The sequence below is a fragment of the Pseudophryne corroboree genome, chromosome 2, assembly GCF_028390025.1.
Source record: "Pseudophryne corroboree isolate aPseCor3 chromosome 2, aPseCor3.hap2, whole genome shotgun sequence".
NCBI lineage: Eukaryota > Metazoa > Chordata > Amphibia > Anura > Myobatrachidae > Pseudophryne > Pseudophryne corroboree.
This window is the reverse complement of record NC_086445.1, coordinates 152590746-152618705: the sequence shown is the minus strand read 5'-3', so window position 1 is coordinate 152618705 and position 27960 is coordinate 152590746. Positions and strand designations below refer to the sequence as shown.

The 27960-nt window shown below is 45.8% G+C and overlaps 2 protein-coding genes across 6 annotated transcripts in view; one reads left to right on the top strand and one right to left on the bottom strand.

The window, feature by feature from the left end:
• Positions 1-6769, top strand: part of SUPT20H (SPT20 homolog, SAGA complex component) — a 179133-nt gene extending 172364 nt beyond the window's left edge. For 3 of the 5 annotated variants that reach the window (XM_063951846.1, XM_063951847.1, XM_063951845.1), the window contains 2 exons: positions 2294-2412; positions 3870-6769. In XM_063951846.1, coding sequence (XP_063807916.1) covers positions 2294-2412; positions 3870-3995 — 245 coding nt within the window. In that variant the 3' untranslated portion in view covers positions 3996-6769. The remainder of the gene's footprint in view (positions 1-2293; positions 2413-3869) is intronic. The other 2 variants (XM_063951849.1, XM_063951848.1) reach the window with 1 other exon arrangement.
• Positions 4254-27960, bottom strand: part of EXOSC8 (exosome component 8) — a 116177-nt gene continuing 92470 nt past the window's right edge. Inside the window, exons 9-11 of the mRNA XM_063951851.1 lie at positions 20316-20436; positions 8777-8883; positions 4254-4490 (exon numbers count right to left, since the gene is read on the bottom strand). Coding sequence (XP_063807921.1) covers positions 4375-4490; positions 8777-8883; positions 20316-20436 — 344 coding nt within the window. The 3' untranslated portion in view covers positions 4254-4374. The remainder of the gene's footprint in view (positions 4491-8776; positions 8884-20315; positions 20437-27960) is intronic.

Below are 27960 nucleotides of genomic sequence, written 5' to 3'. Positions count from 1 at the left end.
TATAGAATGCATCCTATTAAATGCTCTATATCAATAAAATATTTTTAGTCAGGGAATTCGACCAAGCCAACCCAGCACTGCATCTCCAGGCTGATGGCGATCGCTGGTCGCAGTATAACCACCGTATGTGTGTATATACTTTTTAGGATATTTTTCCAGCTGCCTATCAGCTGGCTCCTTGAGGGCGGCCGTATCTGGAGACGGTAACGCCACTTGATAAGCGTGTGAGCGCCTTATCCACCCTAAGGGGTGTTTCCCAACGCGCCCTAACTTCTGGCGGGAAAGGGTATAACGCCAATATTTGCTATCGGGGTAAACCCACGCATCATCACACACTTCATTTTATTTTATCTGATTCAGGAAAAACTACAGGTAGTTTTTTCACTCCCACATAATACCCTTTTTTGTGGTACTTGTAGTATCAGAAATATGTAACACCTCCTTCATTGCCCTTAACGTGTGGCCCTAATGAGGAATACGTTTGTTTATTCACCGTCGACACTGGATTCAGTGTCCGTGTCTGTGTCTGTGTCGACCGACTGAGGTAAATGGGCGTTTTTTTAAAAACCCCTGACGGTGTTTCTGAGACGCCTGGACCGGTACTAATTGTTTGTCGGCCGTCTCATGTCGTCAACCGACCTTGCAGCGTGTTGACATTTTCACGTAATTCCCTAAATAAGCCATCCATTCCGGTGTCGACTCCCTAGAGAGTGACATCACCATTACAGGCAATTTCTCCGCCTCCTCCAACATCGTCCTCATACATGTCGACACACACGTACCGACACACAGCACACACACCTGGAATGCTCTGACAGAGGACAGGACCCCACTAGCCCTTTGGAGAGACAGAGGGAGAGTTTGCCAGCACACACCAAAAAACGCTATAATTACATAGGGACAACCTTATATAAGTGTTTCTCCCTAATAGCATCTTTATATATATATTTATATCGCCAATTAGTGCCCCCCTCTCTGTTTAAACCCTGTTTCTGTAGTGCAGTGCAGGGGAGAGCCTGGGAGCCTTCTCTCCAGCCTTTCTGTGAGAGAAAAAATGGCGCTGTGTGCTGAGGAGATAGGCCCCGCCCCTTTTCCGGCGGGCTCGTCTCCCGCTCTTTAGTGAAGTTTGGCAGGGGTTAAATATCTCCATATAGCCTCTGGGGGCTATATGTGAGGTATTTTTAGCCAGTATATAGGTTTACATTTGCCTCCCAGGGCGCCCCCCCCCCAGCGCCCTGCACCCTCAGTGACAGCGTGTGAAGTGTGCTGAGAGGAAAATGGCGCACAGCTGCAGTGCTGTGCGCTACCTTTAGAAGTCTGTCAGAGTCTTCAGCCGCCGATTCTGGACCTCTTCTAACTTCAGCATCTGCAAGGGGGCCGGCGGCGCGGCTCCGGTGACCATCCAGGCTGTACCTGTGATCGTCCCTCTGGAGCTGATGTCCAGTAGCCAAGAAGCCAATCCATCCTGCACGCAGGTGAGTTCACTTCTTCTCCCCTCAGTCCCTCGTTGCAGTGATCCTGTTGCCAGCAGGACTCACTGTAAAATAAAAAACCTAAGCTAAACTTTCTCTAAGCAGCTCTTTAGGAGAGCCACCTAGAATTGCACCCTTCTCGGCCGGGCACAAAAATCTAACTGGAGTCTGGAGGAGGGTCATAGGGGGAGGAGCCAGTGCACACCACCTGATCGGAAAAGCTTTACTTTTGTGCCCTGTCTCCTGCGGAGCCGCTATTCCCCATGGTCCTTTCAGGAACCCCAGCATCCACTAGGACGATAGAGAAATAATCCTTAGTTACCACATATCTGTGCGGAATCAAATCCAGGCCTCTAGTAACTAAAGTAATGTGCCTATTCTATTTCAAATCTGCATGTACTTTGTAATAAACCACCTTTCCCCTGGACTGCATTAACACTCCATTTTATTCTTTGAGCTAGTAACTCTTGCAAAAAGGAACTTGGAACGTTGTATTATTAGGCTATACTTACATTATAATTTAATGTTAAGTAGACTTAAATTATCTCAGATTGCAATTTTTGTGGTTTTTACATCATCCATTAAGCTCGCTGAACAGCTAAATATGTTTTTCTATTAGGGGACAGAATTAGTTTTGTGGTTACTATCTATTTGTAATTTAGTAACCTCATGTTAGTGTAGTCTTGAAGCTAATATTTCCTGAAAGAAGTACATTACAAATAGAGCACATACTTGTATCATTGGTGTCCCAACTCTTCCATGTCCAGACTCCGATGTTTTAACCTCTTGACCTACCTGCTCTCCCCTTCTCCTCTCCGTAGTTTTATCACCACTCGGCTCTGCTGCGAACAGACCCGGGCACAAACTTCCACACCCGAACCTGCAGCTCTCTCCTGCCTTACAACTGCAGCAACAGCAAGCCACGCAGCAGCACATACAAGTAATCCTGCACAGAAGTAGCTCTTGCAGATGTTGCAAAACAGAGTAGTACCGCTTCTTCAGCACTGTAACTATCTGAATATAGTATGGTGAAATGATGAAAGCCTGCACATAAGAACATTAAATGAAGCATCAGAAATTTCCTTATTCCAGTCGCATTTAAACAGAAAAGTTGTAAATATTCCTAGCATGGGAAAGGAAAACTGCATGAAAAACCCAATTGCTGCTGTGCCCTGCATGCAGGAACGGTATCAGTTTGGATGGTCGACCGTGTTATAGTCAACAGTCATTAGGTTGACCACTATTGGTCGACACATGAAAGGTCGACATGGGTTTTTCACTTTTTTTTCTTTTGGGGAACTTTTCCATACTTCACGATCCACGTGGACTACGATTGGGAACGGTTATCTGTGCCGAGCGCAGGGGTGCACTAATTGGGGTTCCCCATCACTTTACGCAGAAAACGACACAAAAAAAACTAAAAAAAAAAAACTTGTGTTGACCTTTTCATGCGTGTACCTTTCATGTGTTGAACATTTTCATGTGTCGACCATTTGTCCATGTCGACCAATAGTGGTCGACCTAATGACTGTTGACCATAACATGGTCGACCATTCATACCGGAACCATGCAGGAACCTAGATGCAGGTTATAGAGTAGGGATTGGTGGCATTTGATGAGAGTTGGAGACGCCTCTCTACATGAAATCATATTGTAGCCCATTTATTAGACACATTTAATACATTTTGAATGATGATAAAACCAACACTGGAATTGTTTGCAGACAATTGCTCTTAGCAGGGCTCATTAAAAAAAAAAAAAAGTAACGTCCACTTTATTTAGGCAGACATATTACATTTAATGCCAGGGGAAGGCAAGCTGTGGAACTACACATCCCAGCCAAAGTTTTCGCATGCACTAACAGCAAAATGGTGGCACGGCATGCTCGGATGTGTAGTTCCACAGCAGCTGGCGTGCCACGGGATCCCTACTCCTGCTGTATGCTATTCAGTGGTGACAGCTTGCGGAGGAGAGAAACATTAGAATGGCTCTATAAGTATAGTATGTGGTCAGTCTAATCCTCTCCTAGCCGCTGGAATACCTGCGCTGGTTCATGCTGCAGCCCTACTTTACTTTCCACTGCACATCTGCAGACATCCCTGAACTGAAAGCAGGCAACAAGGGGACCCTACAGTAAAGCTAAGAGGTGGGGTCACACTTATTAGCAGGTGATGTTCAGAATTGGAGAACCTCTTCTATGTGTAGGGAGCTGTAACAAAGGAATAAAATGAGGATGAGAAAGCTCTATAAGGACTTGCTTTGGTACCACTGATGCTGCATGACTGCTCATTCATGTGTCTGTCCTTCTGTATGTATAAACAGCCTTTGCTTAAGCTACCTACTTAGTGCATTAGAAACAGCTAAATTATGTTTTTCTTTTTCCCACTGTGTTGACAGTTGCAATTCTTGCAACACCAAATGGCTATGGCAGCACCTCAAACCCCGCTACAGCACCCGCCTCATTCAGACAGCCAATCAAGAAATAAACGAAGAGGACACTTCACCATGAGTCCAAAAACCTGAGATCAGCCCATTCATATCCACCAGTGACTAGGAAAAGAACCCGAACAACCCATCTGCCAACAAATGCTTGTCTGCTATAGTTTTAAAGGTTATAACTACATCACTAAAGTCTATGAAGCATTGTGATAAGATGACTTAATTGAAGCCATTGAATTATATTTAAAAAAAAAAGGTGATGATAGCTATTTCACACAGGAGAACATTTTAAAATGGTTTTAAAGGTACAACTAACAAAAAAAAAAAAGACTGACACTACGATTGTATAGAGAACACTTTACTTGTAGCAAAGGGATTGTTTTATTTAGTATAAAAAAAGGTGCGCATCACTATAACAAATACAGCTTTTTACATGTTCATAAAAGAAAAAGAAAAAAAAACTTTATTTGGTCTCAACACTGAGCAGAACTTCGTCCAGCAGAGTCTGCACCTCTTTGTGTCTGGTGACTGCTCGACTGATACAGTCCTGAAGTTTCTCTGCTGAAAGGGCGCTCCCACCTGTTTGATGAGAAAACAACACATAACCAGCTCTTCCTACAGACCGAGCAGAAATCAGGAGGAAACTGCCCTAAATAGGGGTCTTGTTTTAATACAAGTTTGTAGATAAGTAATGGTTTCATTGTTAGGCATGAGCCAAGGGCCACACCTGTACAGAGCACATGGGGAACAGCCTAATACTGGTGAGATCTCCCCAGGTAATCTATCACTTGCAGAGAAACAGCTGGTAATTCTCCTATTTGTGTTATCTTCGCTCACAAGCAAAATGTCACAGATGTGGGATAGATGACCGTTTAATAGTACATAATGTGAGCACAATCTGCCTTTTATTAGATCAACTTGAAAACTAGTGGCTAATGCTATGAGTTGTTGCTTAATTAAAACGACAGGTATTTACGTACACGTGTGTGAGCAAGTTTATACAGACTAGAGAACATCAGACACTGATAAGATCTAGGCTACTAAAGCTAGGTACACACTATACAATTATTGGTCCGATTTGCCAATAATTGGAAGAATGACCAAAGTTATTGTATAGTGTGTACGAACGATCGTGACGGCGTTTCGCCGATAATTCAGGAAAATCTTGCCCTCACACACGAACAATCGATTTTCCAGTCTATCGTCCCAAACCAAAAATATCTGCCACAATCTTCAGATATTGAGCAGAGTGTGTGCGCTCTCTCAAAAATCTGCCCATATTTCCTATGTTTTCCTCTCACTACATCAGCCTCCTTGTGGGCGGACATATACAAATGCAGTGTGACGTGACAGAAAAGTGGTAACTTTACAAATAAAATCTTTTAGTGCGTAGCTGATATATATATTGGTGCCTACAATTTCCCGAAAAATTGTCAGATTGTCAGGCCGACCAAAACAAATCTGACAGTGTGTACCTAGCTTTAGCCAAATATGGGCAATAATGGTTACAGCCTAATTTCCCCATCATAATGTGAGTGTCCTGTATGATGTGATTCATATAAAGGTAATCTCTGCAAGGGTGAAACAGAGCAGTGCTACCTTGTCATTAGGCAACGGTTTAAAAGGTATTTGAAAATAGCTGTATAGTGGACGCTACTGTATCTTGATCACACATTGGGCCTGATTCTGAGTTACAGACAATGCCAAATACAGCTACATGTCATGATTTGTAGCAATGGTGCATGCGTTGTGGCCTACATATACAACTTAGATCATATACGCTTGATTTTGAATCAGATGCATCTCAGCCACTTTTTGCCAATGGATAAATTGGCATATTGACATGTCATGGGCGCATAGACAGAGTTGCACATTTGCAGCGTTCATGCCGGTTACAGGCGGATTCAGTAGGATTTCCCGACAGTCGGGATCCCGGTGTTCAAAAGACAATCCCAACAGTCAAAATCCTGACATCGAGCACAACGTGTCCACTCGCCATGCTTCGGGCTTGGTGACAAGCGCTCACCACCCTATTATATTATCCCTCGGATCGTGGCATGGACCACCACCCTAGTGTGAAGGGGGGGGGGCAGATATAACATGTGCAGTGAGAGTTAGATTTGGGTGGGGTGTGTTCAAACGGAAATCTCTAAATTGCAGTGTAATAATAAAGCAGCCAGTATTTACCCTGCACAGAAACAAAATAACCCACCCAAATCTAACTCTCTCTGCACATGTTATATCTGCGCCTTTCTTTCAGGCTATGAGGAAAAATTCATGTTAAGTGAACCTTCTGTGCGGGGTAGTGGCCATAACTGAACAGCTCAGGGCAGAGCTGCAGCCACGCAATAAGCACGGCGGCTAACTGAATTTACCCCATTATACAGACAGAGATTGTACACAAGGTGATGTATACACCGAGGCAAATCCATGTATGGGTGACTGAAGTTAGTAATGCCCAGCATTGCCATAAATAAATGGTTAACTCCCCCAAACTGTCCAATCTACTGTATGAAACATTTATTTTAAATCCAAGTAATTGTACTGTGCTGAGGAAATGGCTGCTTTTCCCATTTATTCGAACAGACAACATATTTCTATATTTTTATTGAGCATACGAAGCCCATTTAAATGAATTGCCAACAAAAATGAACGGGAAAAAAAACCCTCAGCCAATCAAAAGCAATGCATCATGCTGGTCACTTGTAATAGGCCGAGCAGCTACTAGCTTCCAGTCCAGTTAAAGCAATGACAAACTATCATGAATATCTTGCAGTGAGCCTTGACATTCAGGGCGTGTAAATTCACAATGATTTCATTTTTTTTTTTTCTTAAATAAAATATACATATTAATTTTATGGGCTTTCTGCACTCATTGAAATGAATAGGAAATCCAACCAACTGCCTGGAACAAGTGACAGATTTTGGAGATCGCCTGGCGCAACACTTCAAACTGCTGATTTCAGAGATGTCATTTTTTTTGAATTTTGTAAAAGTGAAGGTTTACATGGTGATTTGCCTTTAACAGAGTAGGTTAATTGCAAATCACTGAGAGAGAAAAAGTAAGCTTGATCAAAATCATTAATCTTGCTAGGCCCTTACCACTTGTTTACTCACATTCTCCGATCCATCACTTTGCCACCCTGTCTTATATCAGTACTTGGGCGGTATCCTATTACAGGAGATAAAACATCCTGGTTTTATTTTATTTTTTTCGGGGTTTTTTTTTTTTTTTTTTTACAGGCTATCCAATTAGGATTGCCATTAAAAAACAGCTTTCATCCCGAAAACACAAAGGTTCAGTGAAACCTGTGTGTTTTTGTGAGAAGCAGGGCTGTTTCCAGGGATTTAGTTTTGCCTGCCACAAAATCCTAGATAACTGTGGCGACCTGCAGTGTCCCATGCCTGCTGCAGGGAGGGTGCCGCGGCCCGGGACCTGGCACTTTCCGCACTGGGGGAAGCCTGGGCAGCGTCGTAACCTGCATAAACCCAGCAGCGGTTACATGACAGGAAAGCGGTCATGTGACTAGGGGGAGCGCTGCACCGGGAGCTGTCAGGAGCAGGCACCCGGTACAGTCCAGAAGCTTGTGCCGTCTTATTGGGGCTAACAGGATAGCCCTGGGTGATCGAATTTCCCACTGTAATGTACTGCAGTAATTGGATATGCCCCATTGAGTTCATTTACATGGGATAAAATAAAACGTCTCGACTGTCTGCTCATTTCTAACACTCGCTGATCTTGTTGGACAATTCCTTGTGGTGTGGGTGCTCTATGATCACATTCAGTATGCAGCACACAGGAAATTAATCATTGGATCTTACCATCTGTAAGAAATAGCCTGTTACTACCTGCTAGGGCGACCCAGTGATTACTGCACGTCAGACACAGGGCTAGATGCATCATAGCTTGGAGAGTAATGAAATGGAAGGTGATAAAGTACTGGCCAATCAACTCCTAACTCCCATGTCACAGGCCCTGGTTGAAAAATGACATTTAGGAGCTGGTTGGTTGGCAGTTTATCACTTAATTTTATCACTCTCCAAGCAATGATGCATCTAGACCACAGTATGATATCGTTTATAAGCAGGGCCCTCTGTCTGTCATGATCCAGTCTTGATTTTTTTTTACTGTTTTATTCCAATTGTAAAGTGCAAGGGAATAGGCTTGCTCTATATTAGTAAATATTATTAATCAATAAGCGCAGACTAGGAACAGAGCTGGGGTAAACAACATTCCTCTTATGGTTTAATCCAATTCAAATGGCTTCATAATCTTCAGGGAATGTCCCTCTTCACATAATTGTATATTACAGGTTAAATTTAAACCTACACAGACCTCCACTTGTATACAAGGAAAAAAATGAATGTACAGTGTTCTATCAGATTCACAGAATGTGGATCTCCCACTTGCAGGTCATTCTAAGGTTTTAGTAAAAGTACAATTTAGGGACAAATAAAAGGGGAATCGGGTGCTCTTAGTGGCGGCAAGCGAAGGTGGTTGTAATACTGACAAAGTCAGAAGACATCCTGTTACGAATGTAGAAATTGGCCAAGTCTCTTCTCTGCTGTACATGATATCTGGTTATTGTCTTATAGTGTGTCACACTAAATTCACTTGTGAACAGTGGCGGCACCAGAGGTAGGGCTGCAGCGCAGTCCAAAATTCAAATAGAGAAGCCACACCAACTGCCATCAACTTCCATTTCAAACTGACTCACTGGCAGTTGTTGTGTCTCCCCTATTTGAATTTTGGACTGTGCTGCAGCTCCACCTCTGGGGCCGCCACTGCTTGTGAATATATATCTGCACACTTAGGAGTTTAGGAAGTTGGATTTATTTATTTTTTTAAATTGTAAAAGAATTACCTGGTTTCCGAACAGTACATAACCTTCCATCTTCGTCAATCACAATGGTCAGTAGCCCAGTGGCTAAATTCTCTTCTTCATCTGTTGGGTCCACCAGGATGTGTGTGCTAAGAAGAGACACAATAATGATACAATACATTGGAGAGTCTTGCTTACGATGTGACATGTGAATAAGGCATAACAGTCAGTACTCCCGCTATTTAAGGACAAAAACCCATAAGTAGTTATTTCACTATATGAATTATCGTCAATAATTTTGTTAAAATGCAAGATTAAAGCGGATGAAAGGAATCATGTTAAATACAAATTTTTTGAAAGTATTCAAATACCAAATTCCTTAATCCTGAGTTTTCCAGGGAGCTGTTGCCCATCATATTATTTATAGGTTGATATTTAAAAATAAATGTCCACAAATAGCTCATTCCTCTCTCAAATGTACCAAGTATCCGATCAAGTTCCAGAACACTGTACGCCATTTCCTTGTCTCGCTTCATATTCGCTATAGAAGGCAGCTGGAACTCACGGTCTACTTCCAGATAGTAATGGTACCATAGACTTGTTCACATGATGAGGTTAGTCCCTTGTCTCAAGTTCTTTATAGATCAAGATTTCCAATGGGCTATATACTGTATAAAGGTATGTCATACCCAATATGAATAGAATCTCCTTGAGGCTTAAAGCTAGGTACACACCTGTTTGATCCCCGGATAACAGGGTTAAACACTCCCGATCAGCCGAGCAGTACGTATCAAGCCGTGACCCTTGTGAGCTGGTGAAGAAGCTCATCTATGGGGACAGGGGTAGGGGTTTTGGGGGCGGCTATGCAGCACTTGAGATGCATCTCCCAGTTCAGACCGTTGCAGGAGCGTTATAAGCCATTTATCGGGTAACGCTCCGTCGGCACTGCATACACAACTATATAATCAACGGCCGTTCACCCGATATCGGGAGAATGGGCTGACAATTTTATAGGTGTCTACCCAGCTTGAGATTAATGACATTTTGTACCTTGTTTGTAAGAAAGTGAGCTTCTAACACAGTATAAGATTAATATTCCATCAAATTGATGTCATGAATAGTGCAGAACACACAGAATAACAATTGAAAAGGAGAATCTTAAGTGGAATGACTTAATACATTTACAATCTACAATACAATCTCCCTAATTTTGATTGATAGACGTTTCAGAGCTTTAATGCTTTTTTGTCAAGCATAAAATGCTGTTGTGCTTGACAAAAGCGCATTAAAGCACTGAAACGTTGCTTCACCTGATTATTTGCGGAGTGCCGCCTCTGGATTTTATATGGGATAATCTCAAGACATGCTGAACCACTATTGATACAATTTTATAGGGCATTTGTTGAGGAAGATTTAGGTGTATTAACCACTTGCCTGGAATGGTCTCATCAGATGCGACCATGCCTGCAAGTGCTCTCTCTGACCTGGTCGCACAGGATGCGACCAGTCAGAGTGTTAGCAGTGGCAGGGAAGAGAAACTTCCCTCCGCTGCTGCTGTTAAGAGGGACCGCAAGGTCCCTCTGCCTCCCTGCACTCTCCCTTACTGATTGCCGTGCTGCCGATCACTGCTGATCGGTCAGCACGGCAGGATCCCCCTCCAGCGGCTTAAGATAATGGCAGCCGCAGGGGAGTATAAATTAACATCTCCCCCCCTAGCAACCCGCAACCCCCCCCCCCCCCCCCCTGTATACCTGGTGGCTGTCCTGGCTTTCAAAAAAAAAAAAAAAAAAAGCTGCAATGTTCCCGATCGATGTTTTGATGTTTGAACGAAGAAAAAAAACATTTGGGATAGGGTTAAATTCATGTTCTAATTCACTCATAAAAAAAAAAAAAATTCGGAGCGGGTTTTGGCAAAATAAATAGTCAGTTAAGTTGTTAATCAAGGGAGTCGAGAGAAAATTACTGTAAAAATAAGATTTTACTCACCGGTAAATCTATTTCTCGTAGTCCGTAGTGGATGCTGGGAACTCCGAAAGGACCATGGGGAATAGCGGCTCCGCAGGAGACTGGGCACAACTAAAGAAAGCTTTAGGTCACCTGGTGTGCACTGGCTCCTCCCACTATGACCCTCCTCCAAGCCTCAGTTAGGATACTGTGCCCGGAAGAGCTGACACAATAAGGAAGGATTTTGAATCCCGGGTAAGACTCATACCAGCCACAGCAATCACACCGTATAACTCGTGATACTATACCCAGTTAACAGTATGAAAACACTGAGCCTCTCAACAGATGGCTCAACAATAACCCTTTTGTTAACAATAACTATGTACAAGTATTGCAGACAATCCGCACTTGGGATGGGCGCCCAGCATCCACTACGGACTACGAGAAATAGATTTACCGGTGAGTAAAATCTTATTTTCTCTAACGTCCTAGTGGATGCTGGGAACTCCGAAAGGACCATGGGGATTATACCAAAGCTCCCAAACGGGTGGGAGAGTGCGGATGACTCTGCAGCACCGAATGAGAGAACTCAAGGTCCTCCTCAGCCAGGGTATCAAATTTGTAGAATTTTGCAAACGTGTTTGCCCCTGACCAAGTAGCAGCTCGGCAAAGTTGTAAAGCCGAGACCCCTCGGGCAGCCGCCCAAGATGAGCCCACCTTCCTTGTGGAATGGGCTTTTACAGATTTAGGATGCGGCAGTCCAGCCGCAGAATGCGCCAGCTGAATTGTGCTACAAATCCAGCGATCAATAGTCTGCTTAGAAGCAGGAGCACCCAGTTTGTTGGGTGCATACAGGATAAATAGCGAGTCAGTTTTCCTGACTCTAGCCGTCCTGGAAACATAAATTTTCAAGGCCCTGACTACGTCCAGTAACTTGGAATCCTCCAAGTCCCTAGTAGCCGCAGGCACCACAATAGGTTGGTTCAACTGAAAAGCTGATACCACCTTAGGGAGAAACTGGGGACGAGTCCTCAATTCCGCCCTATCCATATGGAAAATCAGATAAGGGCTTTTACATGACAAAACCGCCAATTCTGACACACGCCTGGCCGAAGCCAAGGCCAATAACATGACCACTTTCCACGTGAGATATTTTAGATCCACGGTTTTAAGTGGTTCAAACCAATGTGATTTTAAGAACCTCAACACCACGTTGAGATCCCAAGGTGCCACTGGAGGCACAAAAGGGGCTGAATATGCAGCACTCCCTTTACAAAAGTCTGAACTTCAGGCAGTGAAGCCAGTTCTTTCTGGAAGAAAATCGACAGAGCCGAAATCTGGACCTTAATGGAACCCAATTTTAGGCCCATAGTCACCCCTGACTGTAGGAAGTGCAGAAATCGACCCAGCTGAAATTCCTCCGTTGGGGCCTTCCTGGCCTCACACCACGCAACATATTTTTGCCAAACACGGCGATAATGGTTTGCGGTTACTTCTTTCCTAGCTTTAATCAGCGTAGGAATGACTTCCTCCGGAATGCCCTTTTCCTTTAGGATCCGGTGTTCAACCGCCATGCCGTCAAACGCAGTCGCGGTAAGTCTTGGAACAGACAGGGCCCCAGCTGTAGCAGATCCTGTCTGAGCGGTAGAGGCCATGGGTCCTATGATATCATTTCTTGAAGTTCTGGTTACCAAGCTCTTCTTGGCCAATCCGGAACCACGAGTATCGTTCTTACTCCTCGCCTTCTTATTATTCTCAGTACCTTTGGTATGAGAGGCAGAGGGGGGAAACACATAAACCGACTGGTACACCCACGGTGTCACTAAAGCGTATACAGCTATTGCCTGAGGGTCTCTTGACCTGGCGCAATATTTATCTAGTTTTTTGTTTAAGCGGGACGCCATCATGTCCACCTGTGGCCTTTCCCAACGGTTTACCATCAGTTGGAAGACTTCTGGATGAAGTCCCCACTCTCCCGGGTGTAGATCGTGTCTGCTGAGGAAGTCTGCTTCCCAGTTACCCACTCCCGGAATGAACACTGCTGACAGTGCTAACACGTGATTTTCCGCCCATCAGAGAATCCTTGTGGCTTCTGCCATCGCCATCCTGCTTCTTGTGCCGCCCTGTCGGTTTACATGGGCGACTGCCGTGATGTTGTCTGATTGGATCAGTACCGGCTGGTTTTGAAGCAGAGGCCTTGCCTGACTCAGGGCATTGTAAATGGCCCTCAGTTCCAGAATATTTATGTGTAGGGAAGTCTCCTGACTTGACCAAAGTCCCTGGAAGTTTCTTCCCTGTGTGACTGCCCCCCAGCCTCAAAGGCTGGCATCCGTGGTCACCAGGACCCAGTCCTGTATGCCGAACCTGCGGCCCTCTTGAAGATGGGCACTCTGCAGCCACCACAGTAGCGATACCCTGGTCCTTGGAGACAGGGTTATCAGCCGATGCATCTGAAGATGCGATCCGGACCACTTGTCCAACAGGTCCCACTGAAAAGTTCTTGCATGGAACCTGCCGAATGGGATTGCTTCGTAGGAAACTACCATTTTTCCCAGGACTCGTGTGCAATGATGCACCGATACCTGTTTCGGCTTCAGGAGGTCTCTGACTAGAGATGACAGCTCCTTGGCTTTCTCCTCCGGGAGAAACACTTTTTTCTGGTCTGTGTCCAGAACCATCCCCAGGAACAGTAGACGTGTCGTAGGAACCAGCTGTGACTTTGGAATGTTTAGAATCCAACCGTGCTGTTGTAGCACTTTCCGAGATAGTGCTACCCCGACTAACAACTGCTCCTTGGACCTCGCCTTTATAAGGAGATCGTCCAAGTACGGGATAATTAAAACTCCCTTTTTTCGAAGGAGTATCATCATTTCGGCCATTACCTTGGTAAACACCCTCGGTGCCGTGTACAGTCCAAACGGCAGTGTCTGGACTTGGTAATGGCAATCCCGTACCACAAATCTGAGGTACTCCTGGTGAGGATGGTAAATGGGGACATTCAGGTAAGCATCCTTGATGTCCAGGGATACCATGTAATCCCCCTCGTCCAGGCTTGCAATAACCGCCCTGAGCGATTCCATCTTGAACTTGAATTTTTTATGTATGTGTTCAAGGATTTTAAATATAAAATGGGTCACACCGAACCGTGCGGTTTCGGTACCCCAAACAGTGTGGAATAGTAACCCCGTCCTTGTTGAAGTAGGGGCACCTTGACTATCACCTGCTGGGAATACAGCTTGTGAATTGCCTCTAGCACAGCCTCCCTGCCTGAGGGAGTTGTCGGCAAGGCAGATTTGAGGAAACGGCGGGGGGAAGACATCTCGAATTCCAGCATGTACCCCTGAGATACTACTTGAAGGAAACAGGGATCCACCTGTGAGCGAGCCCACTGATCGCTGAAATTTTTGAGGCAGCCCCCCACCGTACCTGGCTACGCCTGTGGAGCCCCCGCGTCATGCGGTGGACTCAGAGGAAGCGGTAGAAGAATTTTGATTCTGGGAACTGGCTGACTGGTGCAGCTTTTTCCCTCTTCCCTTGTCTCTATGCAGAAAGGAAGCGCCTTTGACCCGCTTGCTTTTCTGAAGCCGAAAGGACTGTACCTGATAATACAGTGCTTTCTTTGTCTGTGAGGAAACCTGAGGTAAAAAAATTTCTTCCCAGCTGTTGCTGTGGATACGAGGTCCCAGAGACCATCCCCAAATAATTCCTCACCCTTATAAGGCAGAATCTCTATGCGCCTTTTAACGTCAGGATCACCTGTCCAGTGACAGGTCTCTAACACCCTCCTGACAGAATGGACATTACATTAATTTTGGATACCAGCCGGCAAAATATCCCTCTGTGCATCCCTCATATATAAGACAACGTCTTTAATATTAGCAAACTAGTATCCCTGTTTGACAGGGTCACCGACCACGCTGCAGCAGCACGATCTGCAGGTCTCAGTCTAGTACCTGAGTGTGTAAATACAGACTTCAGGATAGCCTCCTGCTTTTTATCAACAGGTACCTTCAAAGTGGCCGTATCCTAAGACGGCAGTGCCACCTTTTTTGACAACCGAGTGAGCGCCTTATCCACCCTAGGGGATATCTCCCAGCGTAACTTATCCTCTGGCGGGAAAGGGTACGCCATCAGTAACTTTTTAGAAATTAGCAGTTTCTTATCGGGGGAACCCATGCTTTTTCACACACTTCATTCACTCATCTGATGGGGGAACAAAACACTGCCTGCTTTTTCTCCCCAAACATAAAACCCATTTTTAGAGGTACTTGGGTTAATGTCAGAAATGTGTAACACATTTTTTATTGCCGGGATCAAGCCACGGATGTTCCTAGTGGATTGTGTATATGTCTCAACCTTGTCGACACTGGAGTCAGACTCCGTGTCGACATCTGTGTCTGCCTTCTGAGGGAGCGGGCGTTTGAGCCCCTGATGGCCTTTGAGACGCCTGGGCAGGCGCGGGCTGAGAAGCCGTCTGTCCCACAGCTGTTACGTCATCCAGCCTTTTATGTAAGGAGTTGACACTGTCGGTTAATACCTTCCACCTATCCATCCACTCTGGTGTCGGCCCCACAGGGGGCGACATCACATTTATCGGCATCTGCTCCGTCACCACATAAGCCTCCTCATCAAACATGTCGACACAGCCGTACCGACACACCGCACACACACAGGGAATGCTCTGACTGAGGACAGGACCCCACAAAGCCCTTTAGGGAGACAGAGAGAGAGTATGCCAGCACACACCAGAGCGCTATATAATGTGGGGATTAACACTATAACTGAGTGAATTTTCCCCAATAGCTGCTTGTATATACAATATTGCGCCTAAATTTAGTGCCCCCCCTCTCTTTTTAACCCTTTGAGCCTGAAAACTACAGGGGAGAGCCTGGGGAGCTGTCTTCCAGCTGCACTGTGAAGAGAAAATGGCGCCAGTGTGCTGAGAGAGATAGCTCCGCCCATTTTTTGTGGACTTTTCTCCCGCTTTTTTATGGATTCTGGCAGGGGTATTTATCACATATATAGCCTCTGGGACTATATATTGTGATTATTTTGCCAGCCAAGGTCTTATTATTGCTGCTCAGGGCGCCCCCCCCCAGCGCCCTGCACCCTCAGTGACCGGAGTGTGAAGTGTGTATGAGAAGCAATGGCGCACAGCTGCAGTGCTGTGCGCTACCTTGGTGAAGACTGATGTCTTCTGCCGCCGATTTTCCGGACCTCTTCTTACTTCTGGCTCTGTAAGGGGGACGGCGGCGCGGCTCCGGGACCGAACACCAAGGCCAGTTCCATGCGGTCGATCCCTCTGGAGCTAATGGTGTCCAGTAGCCTAAGAAGCCCAAGCTAGCTGCAAGCAAGTAGGTTCGCTTCTTCTCCCCTTAGTCCCTCGGTGCAGTGAGCCTGTTGCCAGCAGGTCTCACTGTAAAATAAAAAAACCTAACATATACTTTCTTTCTAGAAGCTCAGGAGAGCCCCTAGTGTGCATCCAGCTCGGCCGGGCACAAAGATCTAACTGAGGCTTGGAGGAGGGTCATAGTGGGAGGAGCCAGTGCACACCAGGTGACCTAAAGCTTTCTTTAGTTGTGCCCAGTCTCCTGCGGAGCCGCTATTCCCCATGGTCCTTTCGGAGTTTCCAGCATCCACTAGGACGTTAGAGAAAGAGGAATGGTAGTGCTCTACAGTGCACACAGTGGCCAAGAGTGGTACTGCAGTAGCTGTGTTCAGTTTTTTCCGCATTGGATTTCCTTACGATCATATGATCATCTGAAACTGAGGCTTGGAATGCATACAGCTTTCCATTCACTGTAGAGATCATCTGATAGTTATGTCCTATCACTATGGGACATAGGGGGACATTTACTAAGCAGTGATAAGAGCAGAGAAGTGAGCCAGTGGAGAAGTTGCCCATGGCAACCAATCAGCACTGAAGTAACATCTATAATTTGCATACTATAAAATGATACAGAGCTGCTGATTGGTTGATGGGGTAATTTCTCCACTGGCTCACTTCTCCGCTCTTATCACTGCTTAGTAAATGTCCCCCATAATGCCTGGGTCTCCCTTCGTTGCTTAGCTACGTGACTGCAACTTATCACATCTATCTCAGTCTTACAAAAGATTGATCAAAGTACCCAGAAGCCATAATTTCAACAGAACCTTACAATCCTGTAGGAAACATGCCTTAGAAGTGTCTCTCCTAATAGTAGTCTTAGTGAAGCAACTCAAAGAAAAGACGGCCGACCCAGCGCAGGGGTAATTGGAGTTGCATGCGCATGCCGCTGGTGTGAGACTATACACGGCACTCGGTATAGGTCATAGTACATCCACCGCTACAAGAATTATCCCATAAAAATGAAACTGACCAAGAAAGAGAATCTTGATTGACAAATGACCAAGTAAAACTTTACAAAGACGTCTGCTGAGCGAAATAATCGTCTCTGCAGATAGAAACAGACATAATTCGCAGACACTATTTTAACCTGCTGTGGCATTAGAGAAATGGTTTCAATGCCGAGAATCCCAATGATTCCATCAGATTTGCCGTTTAATTTCAAACAAGTTCAATTCCCGGTAAGAGTCTGCTTTGGCAGAATAAAAAGTAAAGCACACGGGCAGACACTAAGGGGAGTATTCAATTAGGTCAGTTTTTTCACCAAGGCACTTTTCCCTATTTTTTTTTTTTTAGGGTGAATGGGGATTCGCCCACTACAATAGCAGGGCCATTTTTTCACCTAAACGTGGAACGGCGAATTTACGTTTTTATCTCCTGCGCCAGTGATACTGCGGTCTGTTTTTCGACAATGCCGTTTCACACAAATAAAAGAAAAAAAAAAGTGAAAAAGAATTGTCAAAAATGCCTTAAAAAGGGGTGAAAATGGCCTGCAGTTGAATACACATGGGAGGGTGGGGGGTAAATTCAATAGCTCAGAAATTCTTGGAGCGATTGAATATCCCCCTTAACGGCTTACGGCCATTTGGTCAATATCTTAGGTCGACAGTCATTAGGTCGACCACTACTTGTTGATATGCATTAGGTCGACATGGTCACTAGTTCAACATGGTCATTAGGTCAACATGTACTAGCTCGACATGATATTTTCACTTTTTTTCCTTCATTTTTTTTGACCTTTTTCATACTTTACGATCCACATGGACTACAATTTGGAACGGTGACCTGTGCCGAGCGTGGTGGTAGCACAGCGAGGCACCTTGCCCGAAGCGAGGGGACACTGTGCACTAATTGGGGTTCCCGGTCACTACGAAGAAAACGACACCAAAAAAAGTAAAAAAAACTCATGTCTACCTTTTTCCACGTCGACCTTGTTCACGTCGACCTAGTGATCCTGTCGACCTAATGCATGTCGACCAATAGTGGTCGACCTAAGTCTTGTCGACCAAATGACCCATACCCCCCTTAACATGGCTAGAGTTGACCTAAGCGGAGAATGTATTTCTCATGGACAACTTTACGTGGCCCTTTCACGTGTCATGTCAAAAACAAAACCTTTTCGTGTTGACCTCAGGATGTAAAACAACTCATGTTGTCTACAAGGAAATCTTATGAGAAAAAAGGCTATCACTGTAAAATCTAAATTGCTCCTATGTGAAGCCTGGGCGGGTTACTAGTCTAAGATAAAATGCAGACATTACCATGAACAGCACGGTGAACAAGCTATAGATGACTACACAATAGGCGATATAAACTGGAACACAGAAAAAAAACCTAAAATTCACACTTTCGCCTATAATCCAAATATAAAAATCAGAAGAAATTTTGAGAAGACCATAAGAAGAAAGGAAGTGAGAGGGGATGTAGTCTTTGTGGGGTATTCAATTGTTTGAAAAGTCAGTAAGGTGTCTGTGTTTTTCCTGTCTATTAGACAGGAAAACACAGACACCCAACCGACTTCTCAAACAATTGAATTCCCCACATTATGTCAACAGTTCAAGATCGACACAATAATGTTGACATTGTTAAAATGCTAGAAATTCTAGGTTTGGGGTTAGAGTTAAGGGGGGTACTCACGGGAGAGATGTGTGCTGAGCGATCTTAACACAGACCGCTCAGCACACATCTCTCACCCCGCTCAGCACAGCGCGATGTGCTGAGCGAGGGGGAAAGCCGACGGGGGGCCGCTCACTTCACACAACGGTGAAGTGAGCGACCCGCTAGATTGAGCCTGCATGCAGGCTCACTCTAGCACCGGCGATAGCGATGTGCGGGGCCGCGCATCGCTATCGCTGGGGGGCATACACACGGCAGATCCGTACTTAAAATCTAAGCAATCTAGCAAGATTGCTTAGATTTTAAGCACGGATCTCTCCGTGTGTACCCCCCTTTAGGGTTTAGGCTTCAAATTGGGTATCAACACTATGTACATGTCAACATTTTGCAAGTTGACATGTTGTACATTGTGATTGTTGACAAAACATACTGTGCCTAGTGGGAGGATCACTGAAATATGACAATACTATAATGATAGGAAACACAATGAAGCAATTAACAGAAAAACACTGTAGATAGGAGACAATTAAGCCACAGAGTATAAGAGTAGGGGGAAGGTTAACAAACAATCTCACATTACAGATAGGATTTATTCTGAAGTAGTAGCAACATCTTGCAAAATGTCCTAATAACATAATGGGGGGAATTCAAATGTTTGAAAAGTCATTTGGGTAACCGTTTTTCCTATCTAATAGACAGGAAAAGAGACACCCAACTGACTTTTCAAACACTTGAATTCCCCGCAAGGAGAGGAACTTATGATTAAGCCACTCAATATGGGGAGAGAGGGAGGGGGGTGGAAGTATAGAAGTGTTCATAAGAAGAATCCCTCCTGGCTTTTTGTAATTGAATCAACTCCTGAATGACTGGGAAAACAACCTCCTCAAAGGCCAATTGTTTCGGACATAAATACAATTAGATTATTATAATATATTGACCTGATTTTACAACTTTAAGTTATCCAGTAGAAAAATCATGGCTATTTGAAAGCCACTACTCATATATTAAAATGCCTGTTATTTTGCTACGTGACGTCAGGTCGGTATATACCTGTACTGGACCCCAGACAGGTTGTAATCACGTGACGTGACTACCCTCTAAAAGCTCTCTACTAATGGCCTATTTATTTTATCCGAAGACATAACTACTTGTGCTTGAGGTCAGTTGTATACTCAAAAGCTGCGCTGGCTCAGAGCAACAGCAACTTTAAGGGGGAAACCTTTAGGTAAAGTTTTCCACCACAGTGGAGCAGCACATAGGACAAGTCCCACTCGTCCTTAGCAGCAAAGGGTGTTAAATACAAAAGAGGTCTTAAATGGTATTGGCGAACTGTAATTACTGAATACATGAGATGCAATGCAAAGTATAAGTTAAACTTACCAAATATTGTATCTCGGTATTAGGATGAAATATATATAAAACACACAATCTCACTTACCTGCTATCTTGCAATATAATCTGACAAGTGAGCTTCAGTCATTTAACGTCATTAAACTTAAAATTACATTTTTACTTTTGGTGGCATAAGCTTATAAAGCATGGGTGGACAATAAGTGACCCCTGTTTTAAAACACTGTTTAGCATATTGTTAAAAAAAAATCCTTCTGTAATTTGCCCTTAACATGGGACACTTACTCATCAAATACGGCAAATGATGTAGAAACCGGCTGTTTGTGAATTTTCAGGGCATTCTTTGATGTTAATTGCACTTGAGCCAAGCCGGTCTCTTCATTTATTTTAACGGATGGCAATTGCACTATGAGGAGAAATAATAACATTATTTCAGAACGTATCCAGGCAGAAGAATGTTTATTATGACTGAGTTTGGCCAAAGCATCAGGCAGCTACCGCAAAAATTACTAAAAATATCCCTGCGGAGGAGAGTGAAGGAATAGTGACCCCTTTGGTGGTGACTGACATTCCACCTCTGCACTATGTGTGATTCACTTCTCTCTTTCTCTCGAGTCCCATCCTGTGCAGCTGCAGCAGAGATACTGTATATTTTTTTAAACTTCCTGCTTCTCCAGTTAGAAGAATCAGATACCGGTAGTGATGACCATTGGTACCGCCCCCATCGATGGATGTTTGAGCTCAAATCATCAATGGTTAGAAACTATGCTACCATTGGTGGTTCTCTCTATCCAATAGCCGCGCATGCGCAGAAGAGGTGGGCAAAAGTTTCCTCAGTGCATGCGCGGCATGGCTTCCCGGCTCCTGTTGTGCACTGCTGCTGCTTAGCGAGTACCTCAACTGCTGCAGCAGCGGTGTTCGCAGCGACTGATGGCGCAGCGGCTGTAAACTCAGTCACTGAGCAGCTCAGAGGGAGGAGACAGTTGTAGACTCCTCCATGAAAGGCTGACCACAGCCACCCACACAGGCAGGGTAAGAAGCAAGTAGCCTCCTTGCCTGCCTATGAAGATAGATACAGTGAGCGGGGAGAGGTGGGGCTGCTGAGTGCTGACTGACAGCTGAGCATGTCTGCTGTCATTCTGCCCTGTCAACTGAACTCAAGACGACGGCCAGCACGCAGCGGCAGCACTAGTCTGTATTGAATAGTAGCTACTGAGTAGTGACTAGAAGTAGAACAGAGAATGTTGTTGGCAGATCCACTCTGGCCATCCACCCCCGATTACCAGCACACAGGCAGTCCCAGCAACAGCTTTCCTCTCCTGTATTACTGAGACAAGTCGAGATCAGATTATTCTCAGTCTCACTCCAGCGCTGGCCTGTATCTGATTCTGTATCATGCTACTGTATGTATATTCACTATATTATTACGACAGAGGGGTATTGTAATAGAGAGTTACTAAGTCTTGAAGAGAGATACAGTGGATGGAGATAAAGTACCAATCAGCTTCTAAATGCCACGTTACAGACGTAATATGTGTTTGAAAAATGACAGGTTGGCTGGTACTTTATCTCCGTTCACTTTCTCTCTCTCCAAGGCTTAGTAAATAGATCACAGACTCACTTGAGTCGGAGCCGAGCAGGACAGTGTGCTGATGAGCTGGTGCTGCCCCCCCCCCCCCCAAAAAAAAAAAACCTCTCCTCTTAGTACATGGACTCCACAGTACCAATCAGCTTCTGTCATTTTTCGGTTCAGGTTCAGAACATGGAGCCTGGATTAGCATAACTAAACTGCTTCAGAACATTAGCTAAACTCCTGCTACTTCTTATTAATGTATTAGTTTAGTAAACAGTTACTTACTAATGGAACACTTTTCTACAGTATATCTTTATTCCTTCCTAATTTAACAGTTTTCAGTGTAGTGATTTGTTACTCAGTGCTGTGATACAGACCTGTGTGTGCTGAGAAGCACTACAGCAGAGAGCGACACCCCAGGCAGGAAAGAGGAACTGCACAGGATTTTAAAGGTGCAGGGTGCTATAATGAACACTACAGTGTCCTCACTGTCTAAAGGATAGAGCTGTGCTACGTGTGACAGTACACTGGCAACTGCCTGACTGAACTGAGAGGCTGGCCCCAAGTGTTCCTCCCACCTTGTACACAGCGGCTGCCGCTGTGCCAATGTGTCAGCTGCTGAGCCAAATGGAGCCACCTGCACAGTCGCCACCGCTGGAGAGGAGACATGTCTGCAGAGGACCCGGACAAAAGGCATGCTCCCATGGTAATGCCAACAGCCAGTGGTGCCTCCGGCACAGTCGCCACTGCTGCAGAGAAAACATGTCTGCAACTGCCCCGGACAACAGACAAGCTCCCGTGGAAACATTAACAGACAGCTGCGCCGCCACCTCCTGCACAGTCCCCGGCTGGAGAGGTCACGGACATGCTCCCATGGTAATACTAGCATCCGGCTTGATCCACCTATACCCCATTATGTTCTTGTGAGGCCATGATCATTTTTATTTATTTTTTAAACATCTAAAATAAAAGCAGTGTACTGGAGTTTACAATTTAAAAAAAAAAGAAGAAAACAAAGGAACAATAGTATGGGCATTGTACAATGCTCATTTTTAGTAATAAATTGGGATTCCCTTATGTTTCAGGAGTTTTGGGAGAAAAGGTTTAAATACGTTGACCTAGGTCATTGTTACTTTCTTACATGCAGGATCTGAAGTCTTTGTTCAAAACCCTCATTGTGAGTCGAGATATGTAAAAAACAAAACCAGCAAAAAATAAGAATTTACTTACCGATAATTCTATTTCTCGCAGTCCGTAGTGGATGCTGGGGACTCCGTCAGGACCATGGGGATTAGCGGCTCCGCAGGAGACAGGGCACAAAAGTAAAAGCTTTAGGACTAGCTGGTGTGCACTGGCTCCTCCCCCTATGACCCTCCTCCAAGCCTCAGTTAGGATACTGTGCCCGGACGAGCGTACACAATAAGGAAAGATTTTGAATCCCGGGTAAGACTCATACCAGCCACACCAATCACACTGTACAACTTGTGATCTGAACCCAGTTAACAGCATGATAACAGAGGAGCCTCTGAAAAGATGGCTCACAACAATAACCCGATTTTTGTAACAATAACTATGTACAAGTATTGCAGACAATCCGCACTTGGGATGGGCGCCCAGCATCCACTACGGCCTACGAGAAATAGAATTATCGGTAAGTAAATTCTTATTTTCTCTGACGTCCTAAGTGGATGCTGGGGACTCCGTCAGGACCATGGGGATTATACCAAAGCTCCCAAACGGGCGGGAGAGTGCGGATGACTCTGCAGCACCGAATAAGAGAACTCCAGGTCCTCCTCAGCCAGGGTATCAAATTTGTAGAATTTAGCAAACGTGTTTGCCCCTGACCAAGTAGCAGCTCGGCAAAGTTGTAAAGCCGAGACCCCTCGGGCAGCCGCCCAAGATGAGCCCACCTTCCTTGTGGAATGGGCATTTACAGATTTTGGCTGTGGCAGGCCTGCCACAGAATGTGCAAGCTGAATTGTACTACAAATCCAACGAGCAATCGTCTGCTTAGAAGCAGGAGCACCCAGCTTGTTGGGTGCATACAGGATAAACAGCGAGTCAGTTTTCCTGACTCCAGCCGTCCTGGAAATATATATTTTCAGGGCCCTGACAACGTCTAGCAACTTGGAGTCCTCCAAGTCCCTAGTAGCCGCAGGCACCACAATAGGTTGGTTCAGGTGAAACGCTGACACCACCTTAGAGAGAAACTGGGGACGAGTCCGCAGTTCTGCCCTGTCCGAATGGAAAATCAGATATGGGCTTTTGTGAGACAAAGCCGCCAATTCTGACACTCGCCTGGCCGAGGCCAGGGCCAACAGCATGGTCACTTTCCATGTGAGATATTTCAAATCCACAGATTTGAGCGGTTCAAACCAATGTGATTTGAGGAATCCCAGAACTACGTTGAGATCCCACGGTGCCACTGGAGGCACAAAAGGGGGTTGTATATGCAGTACTCCCTTGACGAATGTCTGGACTTCAGGAACTGAAGCCAATTCTTTCTGGAAGAAAATCGACAGGGCCGAAATTTGAACCTTAATGGACCCCAATTTGAGGCCCATAGAGACTCCTGTTTGCAGGAAATGCAGTATTCGACCGAGTTGAAATTCCTCCGTGGGGGCCTTCCTGGCCTCACACCACGCAACATATTTTCGCCAAATGCGGTGATAATGTTGTGCGGTCACCTCCTTCCTGGCTTTGACCAGGGTAGGTATGACCTCTTCCGGAATGCCTTTTTCCCTTAGGATCCGGCGTTCAACCGCCATGCCGTCAAACGCAGCAAGTCTTGGAACAGACAGGGTCCTTGCTGAAGCAAGTCCCTTCTTAACGGCAGAGGCCATGGGTCCTCTGTGAGCATCTCTTGAAGTTCCGGGTACCAAGTCCTCCTTGGCCAATCCGGAGCCACGAGTATAGTTCTTACTCCTCTCCGTCTTATAATTCTCAGTACCTTGGGTATGAGAGGAAGAGGAGGGAACACATACACTGACTGGTACACCCACGGTGTTACCAGAGCGTCCACAGCTATTGCCTGAGGGTCCCTTGACCTGGCGCAATACCTGTCCAGTTTTTTGTTGAGGTGGGACGCCATCATGTCCACCTTTGGTTTTTCCCAACGGTTCACAATCATGTGGAAGACTTCCGTGTGAAGTCCCCACTCTCCCGGGTGGAGGTCGTGCCTGCTGAGGAAGTCTGCTTCCCAGTTGTCCACTCCCGGAATGAACACTGCTGACAGTGCTATCACATGATTTTCCGCCCAGCGAAGAATCCTTGCAGCTTCTGCCATTGCCCTCCTGCTTCTTGTGCCGCCCTGTCTGTTTACGTGGGCGACTGCCGTGATGTTGTCCGACTGGATCAGCACCGGCTGACCTTGAAGCAGAGGTCTTGCTAGGCATAGAGCATTGTAAATTGCCCTTAGCGCCAGTATATTTATGTGGAGAGAAGTCTCTAGACTTGACCACGTTCCCTGGAAATTTCTTCCCTGTGTGACTGCTCCCCAGCCTCTCAGGCTGGCATCCGTGGTCACCAGGATCCAATCCTGAATGCCGAATCTGCGGCCCTCTAGTAGATGAGCACTCTGCAGCCACCACAGAAGAGACACCCTTGTCCTCGGAGACAGGGTTATCCGCTGATGCATCTGAAGATGCGATCCGGACCATTTGTCCAGCAGATCTCACTGAAAAGTTCTTGCGTGAAATCTGCCGAATGGAATCGCTTCGTAAGAAGCCACCATTTTTCCCAGGACCCTTGTGCAATGATGCACTGACACTTTTCCTGGTTTTAGGAGGTTCCTGACTAGCTCGGATAACTCCCTGGCTTTCTCCTCCGGGAGAAACACCTTTTTCTGGACTGTGTCCAGAATCATCCCTAGGAACAGCAGACGTGTCGTCGGGATCAGCTGCGATTTTGGAATATTTAGAATCCACCCGTGCTGTTGTAGCAGTACCCGAGATAGTGCTACTCCGACCTCCAACTGTTCCCTGGACTTTGCCCTTATCAGGAGATCGTCCAAGTAAGGGATAATTAAGACGCCTTTTCTTCGAAGAAGAATCATCATTTCGGCCATTACCTTGGTAAAGACCCGGGGTGCCGTGGACAATCCAAACGGCAGCGTCTGAAACTGATAATGACAGTTCTGTACTACGAACCTGAGGTACCCTTGGTGAGAAGGGCAAATTGGGACATGAAGGTAAGCATCCTTGATGTCCAGGGACACCATATAGTCCCCTTCTTCCAGGTTCGCTATCACTGCTCTGAGTGACTCCATCTTGAATTTGAACCTTTGTATGTAAGTGTTCAAAGATTTCAGATTTAGAATAGGTCTCACCGAGCCGTCTGGCTTCGGTACCACAAATAGTGTGGAATAATACCCCTTTCCCTGTTGTAGGAGGGGTACTTTGATTATCACCTGCTGGGAATACAGCTTGTGAATTGCTTCCAATACTGCCTCCCTGTCGGAGGGAGACGTTGGTAAAGCAGACTTCAGGAACCTGCGAGGGGGAGACGTCTCGAATTCCAATCTGTACCCCTGGGATACTACCTGTAGGATCCAGGGGTCCACTTGCGAGTGAGCCCACTGCGCGCTGAAACTCTTGAGACGACCCCCCACCGCACCTGAGTCCGCTTGTAAGGCCCCAGCGTCATGCTGAGGACTTGGCAGAAGCGGTGGAGGGCTTCTGTTCCTGGGAAGAGGCTGTCTGCTGCAGTCTTTTTCCCTTTCCTCTACCCCGGGGCAGATATGACTGGCCTTTTGCCCGCTTGCCCTTATGAAGACGAAAGGACTGAGGCTGAAAAGACGGTGTCTTTTTCTGCTGAGAGGTGAGTTGGGGTAAAAAGGTGGATTTTCCAGCTGTTGCCGTGGCCACCAGGTCCGAAAGACCGACCCCAAATAACTCCTCCCCTTTATACGGCAATACTTCCATATGCCGTTTGGAATCCGCATCACCTGACCACTGTCGTGTCCATAAACATCTTCTGGCAGAAATGGACATCGCACTTACTCTTGATGCCAGGGTGCAAATATCCCTCTGTGCATCACGCATATATAGAAACGCATCTTTTAAACGCTCTATAGTCAATAAAATACTGTCCCTGTCCAGGGTATCAATATTTTCAGTCAGGGACTCCGACCACGCCACCCCAGCGCTGCACATCCAGGCTGAGGCAATCGCTGGTCGCAGTATAACACCAGTATGTGTGTATATACTTTTTAGGACATTTTCCAGCTTCCTATCAACTGGCTCCTTGAGGGCGGCCGTATCAGGAGACGGTAACGCCACTTGTTTTGATAAGCGTGTGAGTGCCTTATCCACCCTAGGGGGTGTTTCCCAACGCGCCCTAACTTCTGTCGGGAAAGGGTATAATGCCAATAATTTCTTAGATATCAGCAATTTTTTATCGGGGGAGACCCACGCATCATCACACACTTCATTTAATTCTTCTGATTCAGGAAAAACTACGGGTAGTTTTTTCACACCCCACATAATACCCTTTTTTGTGGTACTTGTAGTATCAGAAATATGCAAAGCCTCCTTCATTGCCGTGATCATGTAACGTGTGGCCCTACTGGAAAATACGTTTGTTTCTTCACCGTCGACACTGGAGTCAGTGTCCGTGTCTGTGTCGACCGACTGAGGTAATGGGCGCTTTAGAGCCCCTGACGGTGTTTGAGACGCCTGGACAGGCACTAACTAACTGACTTGCCGGCTGTCTCATGTCGTCAACAGTTTTTTGTAAAGTGCTGACACTATCACGTAATTCCTTAAATAAGACCATCCAGTCAGGTGTCGACTCCCTAGGGGGTGACATCACTAATACAGGCAATTGCTCCGCCTCCACACCATTTTCCTCCTCATACATGTCGACACACGCGTACCGACACACAGCACACACACAGGGAATGCTCTGATAGAGGACAGGACCCCACTAGCCCTTTGGGGAGACAGAGGGAGAGTTTGCCAGCACACACCAGAGCGCTATATATGTATAGGGACAACCTTATAAATAAGTGTTTCTCCCTTATAGCTGCTATATATGTTTTTATATGCCAAATTAGTGCCCCCCCCTCTCTTTTTTACCCTGTTTCTGTAGTGCAGGACTGCAGGGGAGAGTCAGGGAGACGTCCTTCCAGCGGAGCTGTGAGGGAAAATGGCGCTTGTGTGCTGAGGAGATAGGCTCCGCCCCCTTCACGGCGGCCTTTCTCCCGCTTTTTATGAGGTAAAATGGCAGGGGTTAAATACATCCATATAGCCCAGGAGCTATATGTGATGTATTTTTTACCATAAATAGTGTTTTCATTGCGTCTCAGGGCGCCCCCCCCCCAGCGCCCTGCACCCTCAGTGACCGGAGTGTGAAGTG